At 43.7% G+C, this 15,915-nt stretch overlaps 1 protein-coding gene across 6 annotated transcripts in view; it reads left to right on the top strand.

The window, feature by feature from the left end:
- The first annotated feature begins 6,294 nt into the window (after positions 1–6,294).
- fermt2 (FERM domain containing kindlin 2) overlaps positions 6,295–15,915 on the top strand; it is a 112,410-nt gene continuing 102,789 nt past the window's right edge. For 2 of the 6 annotated variants that reach the window (XM_029729886.1, XM_029729885.1), the window contains exons 1-2: positions 6,295–6,685; positions 7,446–7,603. In XM_029729886.1, the coding sequence (XP_029585746.1) occupies positions 7,447–7,603 (157 nt within the window). In that variant the 5' untranslated portion in view covers positions 6,295–6,685; position 7,446. The remainder of the gene's footprint in view (positions 6,686–7,445; positions 7,604–15,915) is intronic. The other 4 variants (XM_029729888.1, XM_029729887.1, XM_029729889.1 and 1 more) reach the window with 3 other exon arrangements.

Below are 15,915 nucleotides of genomic sequence, written 5' to 3'. Positions count from 1 at the left end.
ACGAAAGGGCTTCAGGTTAGTTTTTCAGCTTTAGTCACTTTTTCCAAGAACAATATGCAAAACTAAACAAGTAGATTTGTTTATGGCTCAGAAAGAGAAACATGATGCCTGAATCACTTTGCATCCCATCTGGTCATTTTAAATGTAAATGTGTCTCATCTGGGTTATTGCAGTGTTGCCAACAAATGTTTGAAATCCTAAAGCTGCATTCAAATGGTCTGGCACTGGCTGCTCATTATCTAAAAAAAAAACTCACAGCATGTTTTTAAATAAACCGTTTTTTACAATTATACAGATGCGGGATGATGAAATGGAACTAACCTCAAATGAACTTGTGTGTGCTGCTCACTGCACATTGTCATTGTAGCGTTCCCTGTATGTCCTATGCTTTGTTATCCGAATAACAGAGTCAAATGAATTGTCTAATAATATGTATGGCACAAACTCTTGCTAACTGTTCCAGAGCTAAGGGCCGTGGTCTAGTAATCCACACAATGGATTTCTTTTATTTTTTTTGAATATGCTCATTTGGGATCATTGTGGAAGAGTGATGTGCATGTTAGTGGGGCCTCTTTTGTGAGTCAAATCAAGTGGACTTGGACCAGACTGCCTTGTAGAGGACCAGAGAACAACTCTTGAGATGTCATGGGCAGTAAGGGAAGATGACTTGGAGTTGTTCAGAATGAATGTTGATGGTGGATACACATTCTCAATGGCTATAAATTGCACAGGACTGCTTTAGACATGGCTCTTATTGCTTTTGTGTGTTTCTGTTAAATGTCTAAGTTGTTTCCACATCGGGCAGTCATGCAACTAATTCTCTCTTATGAAGGGTTTGAACACTCCCCAACATATTGTTTTAAGTATACTGGTCAAGGACAGTTTAACTGATGTCTCTGCATGCTAAAATGATACCGGCTGGGTATGGGGTTTAGGATGATGGTTGGAGGGGACTATCATAATTGTGGTTGGTTAAAGTTCTGATACATCAGGACAGCTATCACAAGGTGAACCTCATTCAGAAACAGGCAAGCACCGAATGTCAACTGTGTTCGGAAATATATTGTCTGAAGAAATGAGTTTAAATAGTTTGCTGTGCACGTTGTTTTTTTGTTCTGTTTTGATAATGGTCTTGGGACTCTCTTGTCAGAGAGGTTTCACAAACCTCAGGGATATGTCTGTTATATTGTCTGACCATTCATCTCAGCTCTGAGCATTTAATGAAGCCACAGGGAAGTCAAAGTACAGTAGCTAGCTGGTCTATATCAGTGTCGCCCACAGTTTGAGAGCTTTGGTTCACCTTTGAACCCTAAGGGATCATCTGTCAAACCAGTTGTGTCCAGTAGGGCACACTGTAGAATACAGTATGTTTTGCAATGGAATATAGACATCAGTGTTCTTATTAGATAAGTTCTTGTAGTACCGCCTTGTTTTCCTGTTACAAAACAATTTCCACCTAATTATATGCCCCAGAGCTCTCGCCTTTCAGATTATGTCCACAAAATGAGAAGTACCATCTTGGAATGTCTGCATTGTCTGAGTCAACTGTATGAGCTAAACCTTTTTCAGCAAGACTGTCACTTTGACTTTGAAAGGGTTTCTGCTGGAAAAGTGACTGTCCCTAGAGCTGTGCAATAACCCACCATGCCTGTAATCAATTCAAACTGCCATCCAAAACATTTGATTTTATTAAAATATTTTTCTTATTTTATTCTGTACTCTCCCATCTGCTGCTTTTTTAAAGTTGTTCTGTCATTTCCCAATGATGATATCTGAGAGGAAGGTCTGTACAGACCTCTGGTCTGAACTGTCTTGTCTGTCTGTATGAGAAGTGCTAAAATGTGTGGGAGGGAGGTCTGGGACGAGGCTGAGGGAGGAAGATATTGTCAAAATATTAAGCAGGAACGATTCGCTAGTTTCCAGGTTCTTTTGGAGCACTATACTGCTATTTGTTTTCTTTGAACCTTAGATCAAATTCTTTCCCCTGCACTGCAGACTTTCCAACCACACCACAATAGCTGATTGATAGTTTATGAATAGAGCTGTGTGTGATTGAAGATATTGGGTAACACTTTTTATGTGTCTAGATTGGTACAGTAGTTGAATCCAAGTGCACTTAAACAATATCTGTAATGCAGAGTTGGGATTAGTTAAAAGTTAAGTGAATGCAACAAACACTGGACTGCAATACCCATGGTTCTAGGTTTGGCCACAAGATGGCAAACCTCCCCATAAGTTACTCTAAATCAATGGCTCCCATTGACCATCTGGTCATCGGAGACCTCTCCAAGTCCATTTCTTCCTGAGGCAAGAATTAGCATGAGACAGTTACTGATCAGCCCTGCGTTGGTCTGTATATCTGAGCTATTACAAAGGATTGATAGAGGGATGTACTTGAGCGACCCTTCATTTAGTTTGTCCAGTACTAACTCCTAGTTAAATCACATGCAGTGAATATTAAGACTGTCTGTACACCATGCTATAACGCTGTAATATACTTTCTAGCTGTATGCTTATGTCTATATCTAGGACTGTTTGCCGGGATTGTATCATTTAAGTACAAAGTTACACATTTCCATTGGACACTGCCATATCCACTTGATTACAGACACTGTTGTGAACTTCATTAGAGGATACAGTAAGTTCCACATAAGTTCCACATCATTAATTGACTGTCTGGAATTGATTGAGGTTATTTTAGTGACGCGTCGTTCCTGAATTGCTGTGGCATTTGGGCATGGCATTTTGGAAAAATGTAACTTTTTTTTTTCTGTATTTGTATTTAAATGTATTTGGGTTTGTCTTCCTGTCTAAATCAACTAATATGGCAGCTTTTAATGACTTTAAATAATGTTTACCATTATGATAGCATTGTGCCACCAGTAGGAGTAGTAACACTGATTATGGTAACACCAATGAGACATTTTAGGTATCTCTAACTTGTCACTACTACATCACTACTGGGACAAGCCACTATGCATACACTAAGTACTTTAAAAATGCATAAATATAAAGTTTTGCAGTATAAAGGTTGTGCGTTGTAGCCTAGTGGTTAGAGCGTTGGGCCAGTAACCGAAAGGTTGCTGGATCGAATCCCCGAGCTGACAAGGTAAAAATCTGTCATTCTGCCCCTGAACAAGGCAGTTAACCCACTGTTCCTCGGTAGGCTGTCATTGTAAATAAGAATTTGTTCTCAACTGACTTGCCTAGTTAAATAAAGGTTAAATAAAAATGTCATGGTTGTATCTTTGATACACGTTTTTGTGTATATTCAACTGTTTTAACTATGTCATTTGAAAGGGTTTTTCATTTTTACAAAAGCAAGGGACATAAATGCCACCACAATTCAAGACCGACACTAGACCAGTGTTGTGTGAAAGTCGGACACCGTACAGAGAAACCTGACGCAGACAGTACAGTTAGTATAAGAGAGTACTATCTCCTGCTCTGCAGCACCAGTCCCCACTCCTGGCTGCGCTGCGTCTGATTCCAAATGTTTACCCGGCAATTAAACAGAGCCTATAAAAGGCCATGGGTTGGCTGCCAGACTCTGACTAGGGGGTTCAGAGCAGCAGGAGAGAGGTTATAAATCGCTTTGATGCAGACCATAGTCTGAGGCCCAAATTCCTTTGCAGGAGCTAGTAAGAGCAGAACACTAGAGGAGAGCCAGAAACCCTGATGATTCATGCCTTGCCGCTGACCACTTGGAGCAGGAGTGCATGCTGCTGTGCAGATGAGCAGATGCAATGGGGAAAAACAGGATACCAACTCAATCTTTGCCAAACTAGCCATTTGTGTGTCTATGGCTTTGAATGCACATCAACAAGTAGTTTGGCTAAATATGTCATTCTCTAGAGTGGTGGAGTCAGTGTGTGGATAGAAAAACACAGAAATTCCACACATTGATATGTGGTTTATAATGACTAATAGCTAGGTATCCATACAGACTCAACAGGGTTTTATTTCAATAGGGGGTTGGTCCTTCTGCCCTTAAATCGTCCATTACTCGTGCCTGTTAATCTTCTCATCATTTAGGCTAAAGACTCAAACTGTAGGCCCACAGTGTACAATCCACTCATGTTGGTCTTGGAATGATGTATCAGAAATGAAAATACAGGGGTGAGAATTTCTCTTTTTATTTGATTTAGCTATGCTTCAAGAAAAATAATGAACAGAAAATGTCAGTCTGATAAGAGGAGAGGGTAGAACATAATTTCAGGAAAACAAATACAATGCATGTTATTATGATAAACAGTTTACATGTGTTTTAAAACCTCTTAAATGTACATTCCCCATATTTGGGGACCCTATTAGATTATTTTTTTCCCATTCAATTCATTCTGGTATGAGAACGGTAGCCCCCATCTGCAAAAGCAGGGTGTCTGCGGAAAGCTGAGTATCTTGGCTATTGATCGGTGCCTTCAAATCTTTGTGACTTACTACCATATATGGGCAAACAAATTTATAAGGGCAGGCTGAGCCGGTGACCTCATTTCAAGATGATTGCTACCTACATTTCGGTTTTCGTTGTGAAGCATAAACGAAATAAACACTGAATACGTTGATGCTCACCGAAAGCCGGGACTCCACAGGTCATGAGGATATCTTATTTGTCTGCCTGTGACCTACTGTTATTGATCACCAGCCCCCAGAATAAAAATATTTATTTTATGCTACGTTTTCCACAAACATCTTACAAGGTACAGTAAACTTCGATTTAGTCTGTGTTTGAGCTATAGCTACAGGGGAGGTATCAAATTAATCCTGAGGCTGGTAGGAACAGATCTAGCCTATTGGTAATAGATCTAGCCTATTACCAATGTGGCAACATCGAATATCCACCGAGTGGCTATATATCTTTGCGCATCAAAAATATGATGTTGCCCGCTTATGCGCTGTAGGCATCAATTCCACGGGAGTGGCTACTTTGGCACCTTGACAGTATTGTAGTCAATGATATATGCTTTCCAGGGCTATGCAGTTGACCTGGGTGGGACAAAGCAAGGTCTAGAACCTTTTAACATCCAGTGTGCAAAAAAAGTGGGCCAAGCTGGGGCCAGTTGTACTGTTAGAGGTGCCAGTTACATTAGACGTTATTGTTGTCATATCGTTTTCTTCACTGCAATGCAGGCATTTGCAGGCAAAAGACCATGTTCATAATCATCATCGTTGCCACTGTCTAATAACGGATGTAAATAAGAAGGATAGCAAAAATGTGTTATGTAAAAATTATTTCATACTCCACATTTAGGGGGGCCACAAGGGGGTCCAAAATTGTTGTCACAGGGGCACTGGCCCCCCCTGCTCCCCCCCAGAACCGCTAGTGCACTTGACACCAGTTACTAAAACAGCTGCCAATTTCTTGTTGTAGGTCAATCTTTCAACAAAAAAAATCAGATATTGTTCACGTTGTGGAAGCCATCTGATGTGTTTCCAGCTCTAGTCAAAAATAATTCACTTATAAATTGTCAATGAAAGATGACTTTCAAAATAAACTAAAAAAAAGATTATTTTGTGTGTGCTTGATCTTGTGTATTCTGAGCTATGTAACTCCTATCTATCTTCTGATCCTTTCCTCATAGTCTCCCAGATGTCTTCTTTCCAAATGTTTGCATGTCAGAATCATGTAGTTACACATGAATAGCAGTTACTTTTGGGTATGCCTATTTAGGCGGAAATCTACATTTTGCCATTACATTTAATGAATTAAAATGAATGAGCAGTAGCTAGGCCTATCCAAATCTTATTTCAGTCACTGGACACTTTGTAACATATTTACAGTGAGAGCGACATCGTGCAACATTGTATTTTAGACCAGTGGGCTCCGTCTCTGGATTTGATAGTTGGATAGGACTTGAAAACGTGTTTTCTAAATGAGTAATTGTGTGCAATTCTGTAGGCCCCATAGCGGTCACCGGATGTACCACCGCCAGTCCGTACTATTTCCATAAAAGGTATGCAGCAGCGGATATGCCCTTGTTATTCCCTACCAAACTGTTGACATTTCCTCAAATGAGTCAGTTATGAATGAAAGCATGGAATAAAACGACAATATCATATTTTAAATTTTCCCAATGTATTTCTAAATAAGAGTGCATATTTGGGGACATAATTGAAACTCCAAGCCTAGTGGCAAGAAAATACCAGCGAAAAAAGGACCCCATCGTAATAAAAATGAGAAATTACATTGTGCGTAATTTCCCGCGTCACATTATAACATTCCCCTTCCAATGACCGATAAAGAAAGTATAGTAGGAGCAGGGGGAATAACCGGTCGGGTAGTGCTATCCGGATTCCTTGGAATGTCCCTACCCTAACCTTAACTCCTACCCTTAACATTTTATTTTTATACTTCAGTTGGATAGGGACGCCCCGAGGATCCCAGATAGAACTGATCGTGCTGGGAGAGAGGCCCTGCTGCACTATTTGAAAGGAAAAGACGGATTGGAGCTGGAGTAATGAGTGACGTTATCTGGTGGAAAGAGGGAGGGCGAAAAAGAGACGGCTGGACTCCATTAGCTGAAGCCTGAGGAGACCCTTTGGGATACTTCACTTGGACGAGTTCTTTGGGATTTTCTCTTTGAACAGACCTAGATACATGATTTAGAAGAAAAAAAACGTGTTGACTATCGAAACCTCGGAAGTTTTAGTGGCTTTTTGGATTTGGGTTGGTGTATTTGAGAAGGTGAGTGGACACAAACTGATTTAAATGTTCGTCCTCCCAGCTCGCAATAAATGTAGCCTAGTCAGTATTTTGCGCACTCTGCTGCTAGGAATTGAGTTTTGTACGCCTACTGCGCATTAAAAGACTGGTTATATCTGGTAAACAAATTAGGATTCGGGTGTTTAACTTAATTTTACTTAATGAAACTTAATTTAGCTAATTTATGGGCATGTTTTACTGGTTGGCCAGATTTAGTGTGCTCATGACTTCTTGCATGGGGCTGCTTACGTAATCAACTTCATATTTTGAATGGCTCTCTTTACCGTTAGAAAAAGCAGGTGAACACACAAATGAGAAGTCTTATTGTTCAGCTTGCCATAACTAGGCCTGTAGCCTACCCTTTGTTCTCATTTGGTTATTGAATAATTGACTGCGTCCTCTGTTACATCCAAACAAGTATAGTGATATCACAAGCATTCTTCAAATGGCCTATAAGATTTGACTTAGATTCAAGGAAACACACTGTTGAAGTTATGGAAACGCAACATCTTCCCAAATCGAAACACTAACACTGATCGGCTATGGTGGTGAGGGTCCTGTGCGTCCTCAAGTCATTTTCAGCCTGCATATGACAAACTAAATGAATGTAGCCTATGGCACGCACTATTTGGATACATCCGTTGATGTATCCAAGGGTAACAGGTTTACATTTTTCCTACCAGTTGAATGGAACAATGTTTATTATTGGGCAATTTTTCCTAATTGTTGTGATTTGTGGCAGGATGGCGCTGGACGGTATACGGATGCCCGATGGCTGCTATGCCGACGGGACGTGGGAACTGAAGATGCACGTGACAGACCTCCACAGGGATGTGTCTTTGAGGGTCACTGGCGAGATCCACGTTGGTGGGGTCATGCTCAAACTCGCGGAGAAACTCGGTGAGAGATGTTTAATGGTGTCACACTCCTTTTAGTACAGATCTGCTGAAAAAAATGTGCCTGTGTGTTCTGTTTTTATATCCCATATCATTCAAACCTTTGGAATATAAATAATGGTTTGGCCATTTTGATTTATATCACTGTTTTTATTTCCCCACATTGATTTATGCTTCTATTCAGAAGGACATTTTCGTCTACATTTGTTTTCCTTCTGTGGTTGGAAGGCCATAGTTGGTCATGAGGCAATGTTCTTTAGCCCCTATCCCCTTTACCTCCCATCTGCAGATGGGTTCTGTATGGCAGTTACCTTGTCATATTTCTGGAGCAGTAAATTCCTTTCTTTGCAACATTGTTACTCAACTGACCACTGGAATGCCAGTTCATGTAAACACCATTAACAGATAATAGCAACTTGTTACCAGTGAGCGACATGTATAAAAGATGCAGGCTACTGTATTGGCTTAAGTGGGAATTCAGAATCTATCTAGCCAGTAATGTTTTATATGGACACACTATAACTTCTCAAATATTCTAGCACATGAGAAGCAGCATCAAGTGAACCACTTCCAATGGAATTATGCTGCCATGTCACAAGTTCCTGAGTGAGAGAGACTGAATGGAGAGTGGGCATAAAAGCTCTCAATGAGGCTCTGGAACACTGACTTGTTTCGTGGTGGAAAAAGGTCATGGTGGCAGTGCAGTTTGGGTCTGGACAGCATGTCAAATACGCCCGAATACCCAACTTTCCTCCATTGCACAAGGTTTTATTCCCTGGCCTGCCCATTTCCCTGTTTTAGCCCTCCTGTTAAAGCTCAGGATAATTGGGGCCGTTGTTCCCTGTGGTCGTCTGTGCTGCATTTAAACCAGGCTCATAAGCTTCATTGCTGCTGCACCATGTGGGAAGACATGAATGTGTGTGGTTGTATGAAGCTGTGCACGCAATCCTCACTCTTCTGAAGGCCTGGATTCTTTGTTACAGGACAAGGGTGTGTGTGTTTGAAGGGGGTTGTTGAAATATTGAACTCATTCACTGCTCTTATTATTAGTCAATAGGTTGTGTGTTCATGGTACTTTTCTCAGTCTGCAGGAATCATATTATGCATGGTCCTGACTACCTCTGGCTACCTGTTGGTCTTGTGCGTTATCTCCAGTAGATTCCAGTGGTTTGATGGCCATAGATTAGAATAGCTTGGTTCGGCTGACCATGACTGGTGGTTGTTCTGGTCACACTGAACCAAAACAACACTATGTGAGTGGAGTAGGCCTAGTTGTGTGTGTGTGTGGTGTTTGCATGTGAGGAGATGCACACAGACTCCCCATTGGCGAGATCACCAGTGGCTTCAGTATCTCTTGATTACTGTAAAAGCACTGCCGTTGAGCTATCTAACTAGTTACCAGTCATTCCTGTCATATTGACATTCTTAAGCCCTTGTTTGTGTATTATTTGTTTTGATTACACTCACATGAGAGTTGAGAAGTTTAAGTAGCTGCCATGGCTATCCTAAAACACTCCCCACAGTTTACTGGTTGGTTGGTTGTTTTCACATTAAAATAGGCTTTGTCAGGTTGTTTTCTATTGTAATCATTAACCCAGACCCTCTGTAGACTTCACACATGACTACTACACTCACTACCTTTTTCAGGTACAGTACATTGGCCTGTTGCTCAAATACTGTACCTATGACCAACAGAGAAACCGGTTAGTCAGTTGCATCAATGTGATGATCAAGTATGATCAGAGTTTTGGGTGGAAATCAACAGGTTGGCTTTGAACTTGAGTGGGAGCATGGAACTCTCACATGATGAAACTGTCATGGGCATCCCCCTCCCCTCTCATGTGACACTGCTGTAGGCGCCACCTCTTTGTGTGCTTTTCCCCAACTGTAAGTGACCTGCTTTCATGCCTCCCAGTCCACCCACCTTTCTCACTCGTGACATTGTTGAATAGTTTAGAACAGACCCCTCTGAACTGTTCTCAAGTGCTCTAGTCACATGTACACATATGGATTCGCTGATTGGTTGGATGCGATGCGAGTCGTATGGTTGTCTCGTAGTATGCAGGCTCTTTTGGAGGGCACTTTTTGAAGGTAGTCAACACACATGCTGGGGGACACTTAGGTGCCACACACTTCTGGTATGCATGTCCTCTGTCACAGACACAAAGGACATCCTTGTGTTTCTATTTGTGGGACAATCCTTGGCATGCCTTGCGCTGCATTGTCACACACTTACTAAATTAAAATCCCAGGACCTCTCATGATGGTTTCACAGCTATTGTTCAAAGCTCACGTTCAAAGCACAGCACTTATTTTTTTACCAGCACAGTTGTCTTATTTATTGTGTTTGTTTTGATGTATAGTGTGTCGTGGCATGTCTGCATCATGCATGTCCGTGTGTGTGCTGTACATGCGTGTTCTGTGTCTTATCCCTCAGCCCTCCATCTCCTTCTATAAGCAGTGGCCTTCCTCCTATCTCTGAGTCTCAGATGGGGAGCAGGAGCTCCAGGATGATGGATGAAACTGAAATGCCAGGAAAGCACTTTGCTATTGATTACAGCCTTCATTCTCCTTTAGCCTGCAGAGAGGAGAGCTGTATTTAAGGCTGCATAATTGATCACCCCCCCTCTGATCGCCCCCTCACTCACTACTTCACTTGTTTGTGTCTGCTGGCTTTGGACATTGAAAAATAACAGAGTAATAGAGTGCTTCCTTTGAAAGCTTTCTGTTGGAATCGAAGAAGGGGAAACAAACATCCGACATAACAACATTAGCAGTCAGCTTTATTTGATGAAGATAGAACAATTGTCATACAGTATTATATCAACCATTGTAGAAAGTCTAGCTTATCTGTAGAACTTCTGATATTTTGGTTCACTATCAACTCCAGGTTAATGAGTTGCACTAATTGTCCAATTTGGCCCAACTTGATTTTACACTCAACCATGCGCTTTTGCTGCTGCATCACAGTTGCCATTCTTTTCATCTACTTACTCAGTTTCACACCGTAAACCATCATTTGCCACATCCTGAGCACATTTCAACACCAGACATTGCCTCCATCTAGAGGTCTGTGCGGGATGGATTTCTTCATACCGCACCCGCCCGCTCCCGCTGGCTTTGTGTCCGTCTCCCGCCCGCCCGCTCTCGCTGGCTTTGTGTCCGTCGCCCGCCCGCCCGCTCTCGCTGGCTTTGTGTCCGTCTCCCGCCCGCCCGCTCTCGCTGGCTTTGTGTCCGTCTCCCGCCCGCCCGCTCTCGCTGGCTTTGTGTCCGTCTCCCGCCCGCCCGCTCTCGCTGGCTTTGTGTCCGTCTCCCGCCCGCCCGCTCTCGCTGGCTTTGTGTCCGTCTCCCGCCCGCCCGCTCTCGCTGGCTTTGTGTCCGTCTCCCGCCCGCCCGCTCTCGCTGGCTTTGTGTCCGTCTCCCGCCCGCCCGCTCTCGCTGGCTTTGTGTCCGTCTCCCGCCCGCCCGCTCTCGCTGGCTTTGTGTCCGTCTCCCGCCCGCCCGCTCTCGCTGGCTTTGTGTCCGTCTCCCGCCCGCCCGCCCGCTCCCGCTGGCTTTGTGTCCGTCTCCCGCCCGCCCGCCCGCTCCCGCTGGCTTTCTGTCCGTCTCCTGCCCGCCCGCTCCCGCTGGCTTTCTGTCCGTCTCCCTCCCGCTGGCTTTCTGTCCGACTCCCGCCCACTCCCGCAAGAACTGGTCTAGAACCCAACCGCAGTCCCGCAATGTTATTTTTGGCATATGTGACGCAGCTCGCTTGCTAGCCATGGTCACAGACTCCTTGCTCAGTCCAAACGCTACGCCACGCCCACAGACATTCGTTTCTATAAAGTTCATTTCTGGAATTTCTTTCCTTATTGCGTTTGAGCCAATCAGTTGTGTTGTGATAAGGTAGGGGTGGGAAACAGAAGATAGACCTACTCGGTAAAAGACCAAGTCCATATCATGGCAAGAACAGCTCAAATAAGCAAAGAGAAACGACAGTTCATTACTTTAAGACATGAAGGTTAGTCAATGCGGAAAATTTCCAGAACTTTGAAAGTTTCCTCAAGTGCAGTCGCAAAAACCATCAAACGCTATGATGAAACTGACTCTCATGAGGACCACCACAGGAAAGGAAGACCCAGAGTTACGTCTGCTGCAGAGGATAAGCTCATTAGTTACCAGCCTCAGAAATTGCAGCCCAATAAATGCTTCACAGAGTTCAAGTAACAGACACATCTCAACATCAACTGTTCAGAGGAGACTGTGTGAATCAGGCCTTTATGGTTGAATTGCTGAAAAGAAACCACCACTAAAGGACACCAATAATAAGATGAGACTTGCTTGGGCCAAGAAACACGTGCAATAGACATCAGACCAGTGGGAATCTGTCCTTTGATCCGATGAGACCAAATTTGAGATTTTTGGTTCTAATCGCCGTGTCTTTGTGAGACGCACATTAGGTGAACAGATGATCTCCGCGTGTGTGGCTCCCACTGAAGTAAGGAGGTGTGGGGGTGCTTTGCTGGTTACACTGTCTGTGATTTTATTTACAATTCAAGGCACACTTAACCAGCATGGATACCACAGCATTCTGCATCCCATCTGGTTTACACTTAGTCCCACTATCATTTGTTTTTTTTAACAGGACAATGACCTAACACACCTCCAGGCTGTGTAAGGGCTATTTGACCAAGAAGGAGAGTGATGGAGTGCTGCATCAGATGACCTGGCCTCCACAATCACCCGACCTCAACCCAATTGAGATGGTTTGGGATGAGTTGGACCGCAGAGTGAAGGAAAAGCAGCCTCATTACAGCCTCATCTTCTTGGGTATGACCCTACAAGCTTGGCACACCGGTATTTGGGGAGTTTCTCCTGTTCTTCTCTGCAGATCCTCTCAAGCTCTCAGGTTGGATGGGGAGCGTAGCTGCACAGCTATTTTCAGGTCTCTCCAGAGATGTTCGATTGGGTTCAAGTCCAGGCTCTGGCTGGACCGCTCAAGGACATTCCGAGTCCTGCGTTTTGTCTTGGGTGTGTGCAGGTGAACCTTTGAAGGTGAACCTTTGTCCCAGTCTGAGAACCTGCTCCAGAGCGCTCAGGACTTATCCCTGTACTTTGCTCCGTTCATCTTTCCCTCGATCCTGACTAGTCGCCCAGTCCCTGCCGTTGAAAACATCCAAACAGCATGATTTCTGCCACCACCATGCTTCACCATAGGGATGGTGCCAGGTTTCCTCCAGCTGTTACACTTGGCATTCAGGCCAAAGAGTTCAATCTTGGTTTCATCATACCAGAGAATCTTGTTGTGCATTTTACTGATGAGTGGCTTTCATCTGGCCACTCTACCATAAAGGCCTGATTGGTGGAGTGCTGCAGAGATGGTTGTCCTTCTGGAAGGTTCTCCCATCTCCACAGAGGAGCTCTGTCAGCATGACCATCGGTTCTTGGTCACCTCCCTGACCTAGGCTCTTCAACCCTAATTGCTCAATTTGGCTGGGCCGGCAGCTCTAGGAAGAGTCTTTGTGGTTCCCGACTTCTTCCATTTAAGAATGATGGAGGACACTGTTTATCCTGCAGTCATTTTTTTTTTGTACCCTTCCCCTGACCTGTGCCTCGACACAATCTTGTCTCGGAGCTCTACGGACAATTCCTTCGTCCTCATGGCTTGGTTTTTGCTCTGACATGCATTGTCAACTGTGGGACCTTATATAGACAAGTATGGGCATTTCCAAGTGTATGCAAACACACTGTAGATTGGGCAGAAGAAATCTATTTGGGTTGTGTATCAGAGTTCCAGGAATAGGGTTTGTTAGAAAAGCCAAACATCCTCTCATCCCTAAAATCGGAAGTTCCTTTATTAATACACAGTACTCTGAGTGATTTCTGAGGGAGGGGGAAAGCATGGAGGAGAGTCAAAGTCAACTTTTATTCTTTAAACAGTGTTTGAGTAAAGCTGTAATGTTTCCCCTTAAACCTGACTGGGTATAGAACATTCCCACTGGGAGTCAAAGGGGGCTTTGGCTCTGGCTTTACTATTCACCTACAGTGGGGGAAAAAAGTATTTGATCCCCTGCTGATTTTGTACGTTTGCCCACTTACAAAGAAATGATCAGTCTATAATTTTAATAGTAGGTTTATTTGAACAGTGAGAGACCGAATAACAACAAAAAAATCCCAAAAAACGCATGTCAAAAATGTTATGAAATGATTTGCATTTTAATGAGGGAAATAAGTATTTGACCGCTCTGCAAAACATGACTTAGTACTTGGTGACAAAACCCTTGTTGGCAATCACAGAGGTCAGATGTTTCTTGTAGTTTGTCACCAGGTTTGCACACACCTCAGGAGGGATTTTGTCCCACTCCTCTTTGCAGATCTTCTCCAAGTCATTAAGGTTTCGAGGCTGACGTTTGGCAACTCGAACCTTCAGCTCCCTCCACAGATTTTTTTTTTTATGGGATTAAGGTCTGGAGACTGGCTAGGCCACTCCAGGACCTTAATGTGCTTCTTCTTGAGCCACTCCTTTGTTGCCTTGGCTGTGTGTTTTGGGTCATTGTCATGCTGGAATACCCATCCACAACCTACTTTCAATGCCCTGGCTGAGGGAAGGAGGTTTTCACCCAAGATTTGACGGTATATGGCCCCGTCCATCGTCCCTTTGATGCGGTGAAGTTGTCCTGTCCCCTTAGCAGAAAAACACCCCCAAAGCATAATGTTTCCACCTCCCATGTTTGACGGTGGAGATGGTGTTCTTGGGGTCATAGGCAGCATTCCTCCTCCTCCAAACACGGCAAGTTGAGTTGATGCCAAAGAGCTCCATTTTGGTCTCATCTGACCACAACACTTTCTCCAGTTGTCCTCTGAATCATTCAGATGTTCATTGGCAAACTTCAGACAGGCATGTATATGTATTCTTGAGCAGGGGGACCTTGCGGGCGCTGCAGGATTTCAGTCCTTCACAGCGTAGTGTGTTACCAATTGTTTTCTTGGTGACTATGGTCCCAGCTGCCTTGAGATCATTGACAAGATCTTCCCGTGTAGTTCTGGGCTGATTCCTCACCGCTCTCATGATCATTGCAACTCCACGAGGTGAGATTCCTCATGGAACCCCAGGCCGAGGGAGATTGACAGTTATTTTGTGTTTCTTCCGTTTGCGAATAATCGCACCAAATGTTGTCACCTTCTCACCAAGCTGCTTGGTGATGGTCTTGTAGCCCATTCCAGCCTTGTGTAGGTCTACAATCTTTTCCCTGACATCCTTGGAGAGCTCTTTGGTCTTGGCCATGGTGGAGAGTTTGGAATCTGATTTGCTTCTGTGGACAGGTGTCATTTTTATAGGTAACAACTGAGATTAGGAGCACTCCCTTTAAGAGTGTGCTCCTAATCTCAGCTTGTTACCTGTATAAAAGACAACTGGGAGCCAGAAATCTTTCTGATTGAGAGGGGGTGAAATACTTATTTCCCTCATTTAAAATGCAAATCAATTTATAACATTTTTGACATGTGTTTTTCTGGATATTTTATTTGTTATTCTGTCTCTCTCACTGTTCAAATAAACCTACCATTAAAATTATAGACTGATCCTTTGTCAGTGGGCAAACTTTCAAAATCAGCAGGGGATAAAATACGTTCCCGCCCCACTGTACTGTGTTGTGTTGCTCCTGCTTAGTATCATCCTGGCAGCTGTGTAGAGGGGAGTAGCATTCAACTGCACCTAGACACTTTTTGTTTTCCCTTCCTAATGCTTATGGCTAGGATTCGAGGGGGGTAAGCTGATCCTAGAGCTGTGTTGTAAGGGATAGAGTGGTGGAGGGCTGGCTCAGAGGAAGGGGAGGTGGGCTTGGGGAGGTGGGGATGTGTGTGATGTGAGCCATTGCTCTAGAATTCCATAAAAGTCTTCTGGGGAGCAGGAAATGACTTCCAGGGTTTGGCATGTGGACGCTGCAGTGCCGTCATTCCAATACCTCCTGCTGCCTGCTTCAGCTCTTTCCCTCTCTATTTTCTTTCCGTCTTTAGTTCACGTTCTTTCTCTTTGCCTGCCATCAACTACTCCCTTCTTGGAAAATATACTGCGTTTGAGGAGCCTGTGCCCTGAATTTTTTTTTTTTTGGGGGGGGGGGGGGTTAGTTTATAAGCCATGTATGCAATGTCAAAGTAGTTGCCCTCTTTGCCCTTTTTTTTATTTTGATGTCTTTTTAATGCGTGGACACTACTATTTAGAAGTCGGATATGTTTATTTTGGATGTGAATGTGGAAGCAACGGTCTGCCTGGGTATTTTTGTAGTATGGATGCGTTAGTTAGCGATTTAAGACGTATTGGCCTTAACCAACTGACAT

Source organism: Salmo trutta, chromosome 33 (assembly GCF_901001165.1).
Source record: "Salmo trutta chromosome 33, fSalTru1.1, whole genome shotgun sequence".
Lineage (NCBI taxonomy): Eukaryota > Metazoa > Chordata > Actinopteri > Salmoniformes > Salmonidae > Salmo > Salmo trutta.
Note: the sequence above shows the minus strand (reverse complement) of the source record. Positions and strands in the feature narration are given on the sequence as shown.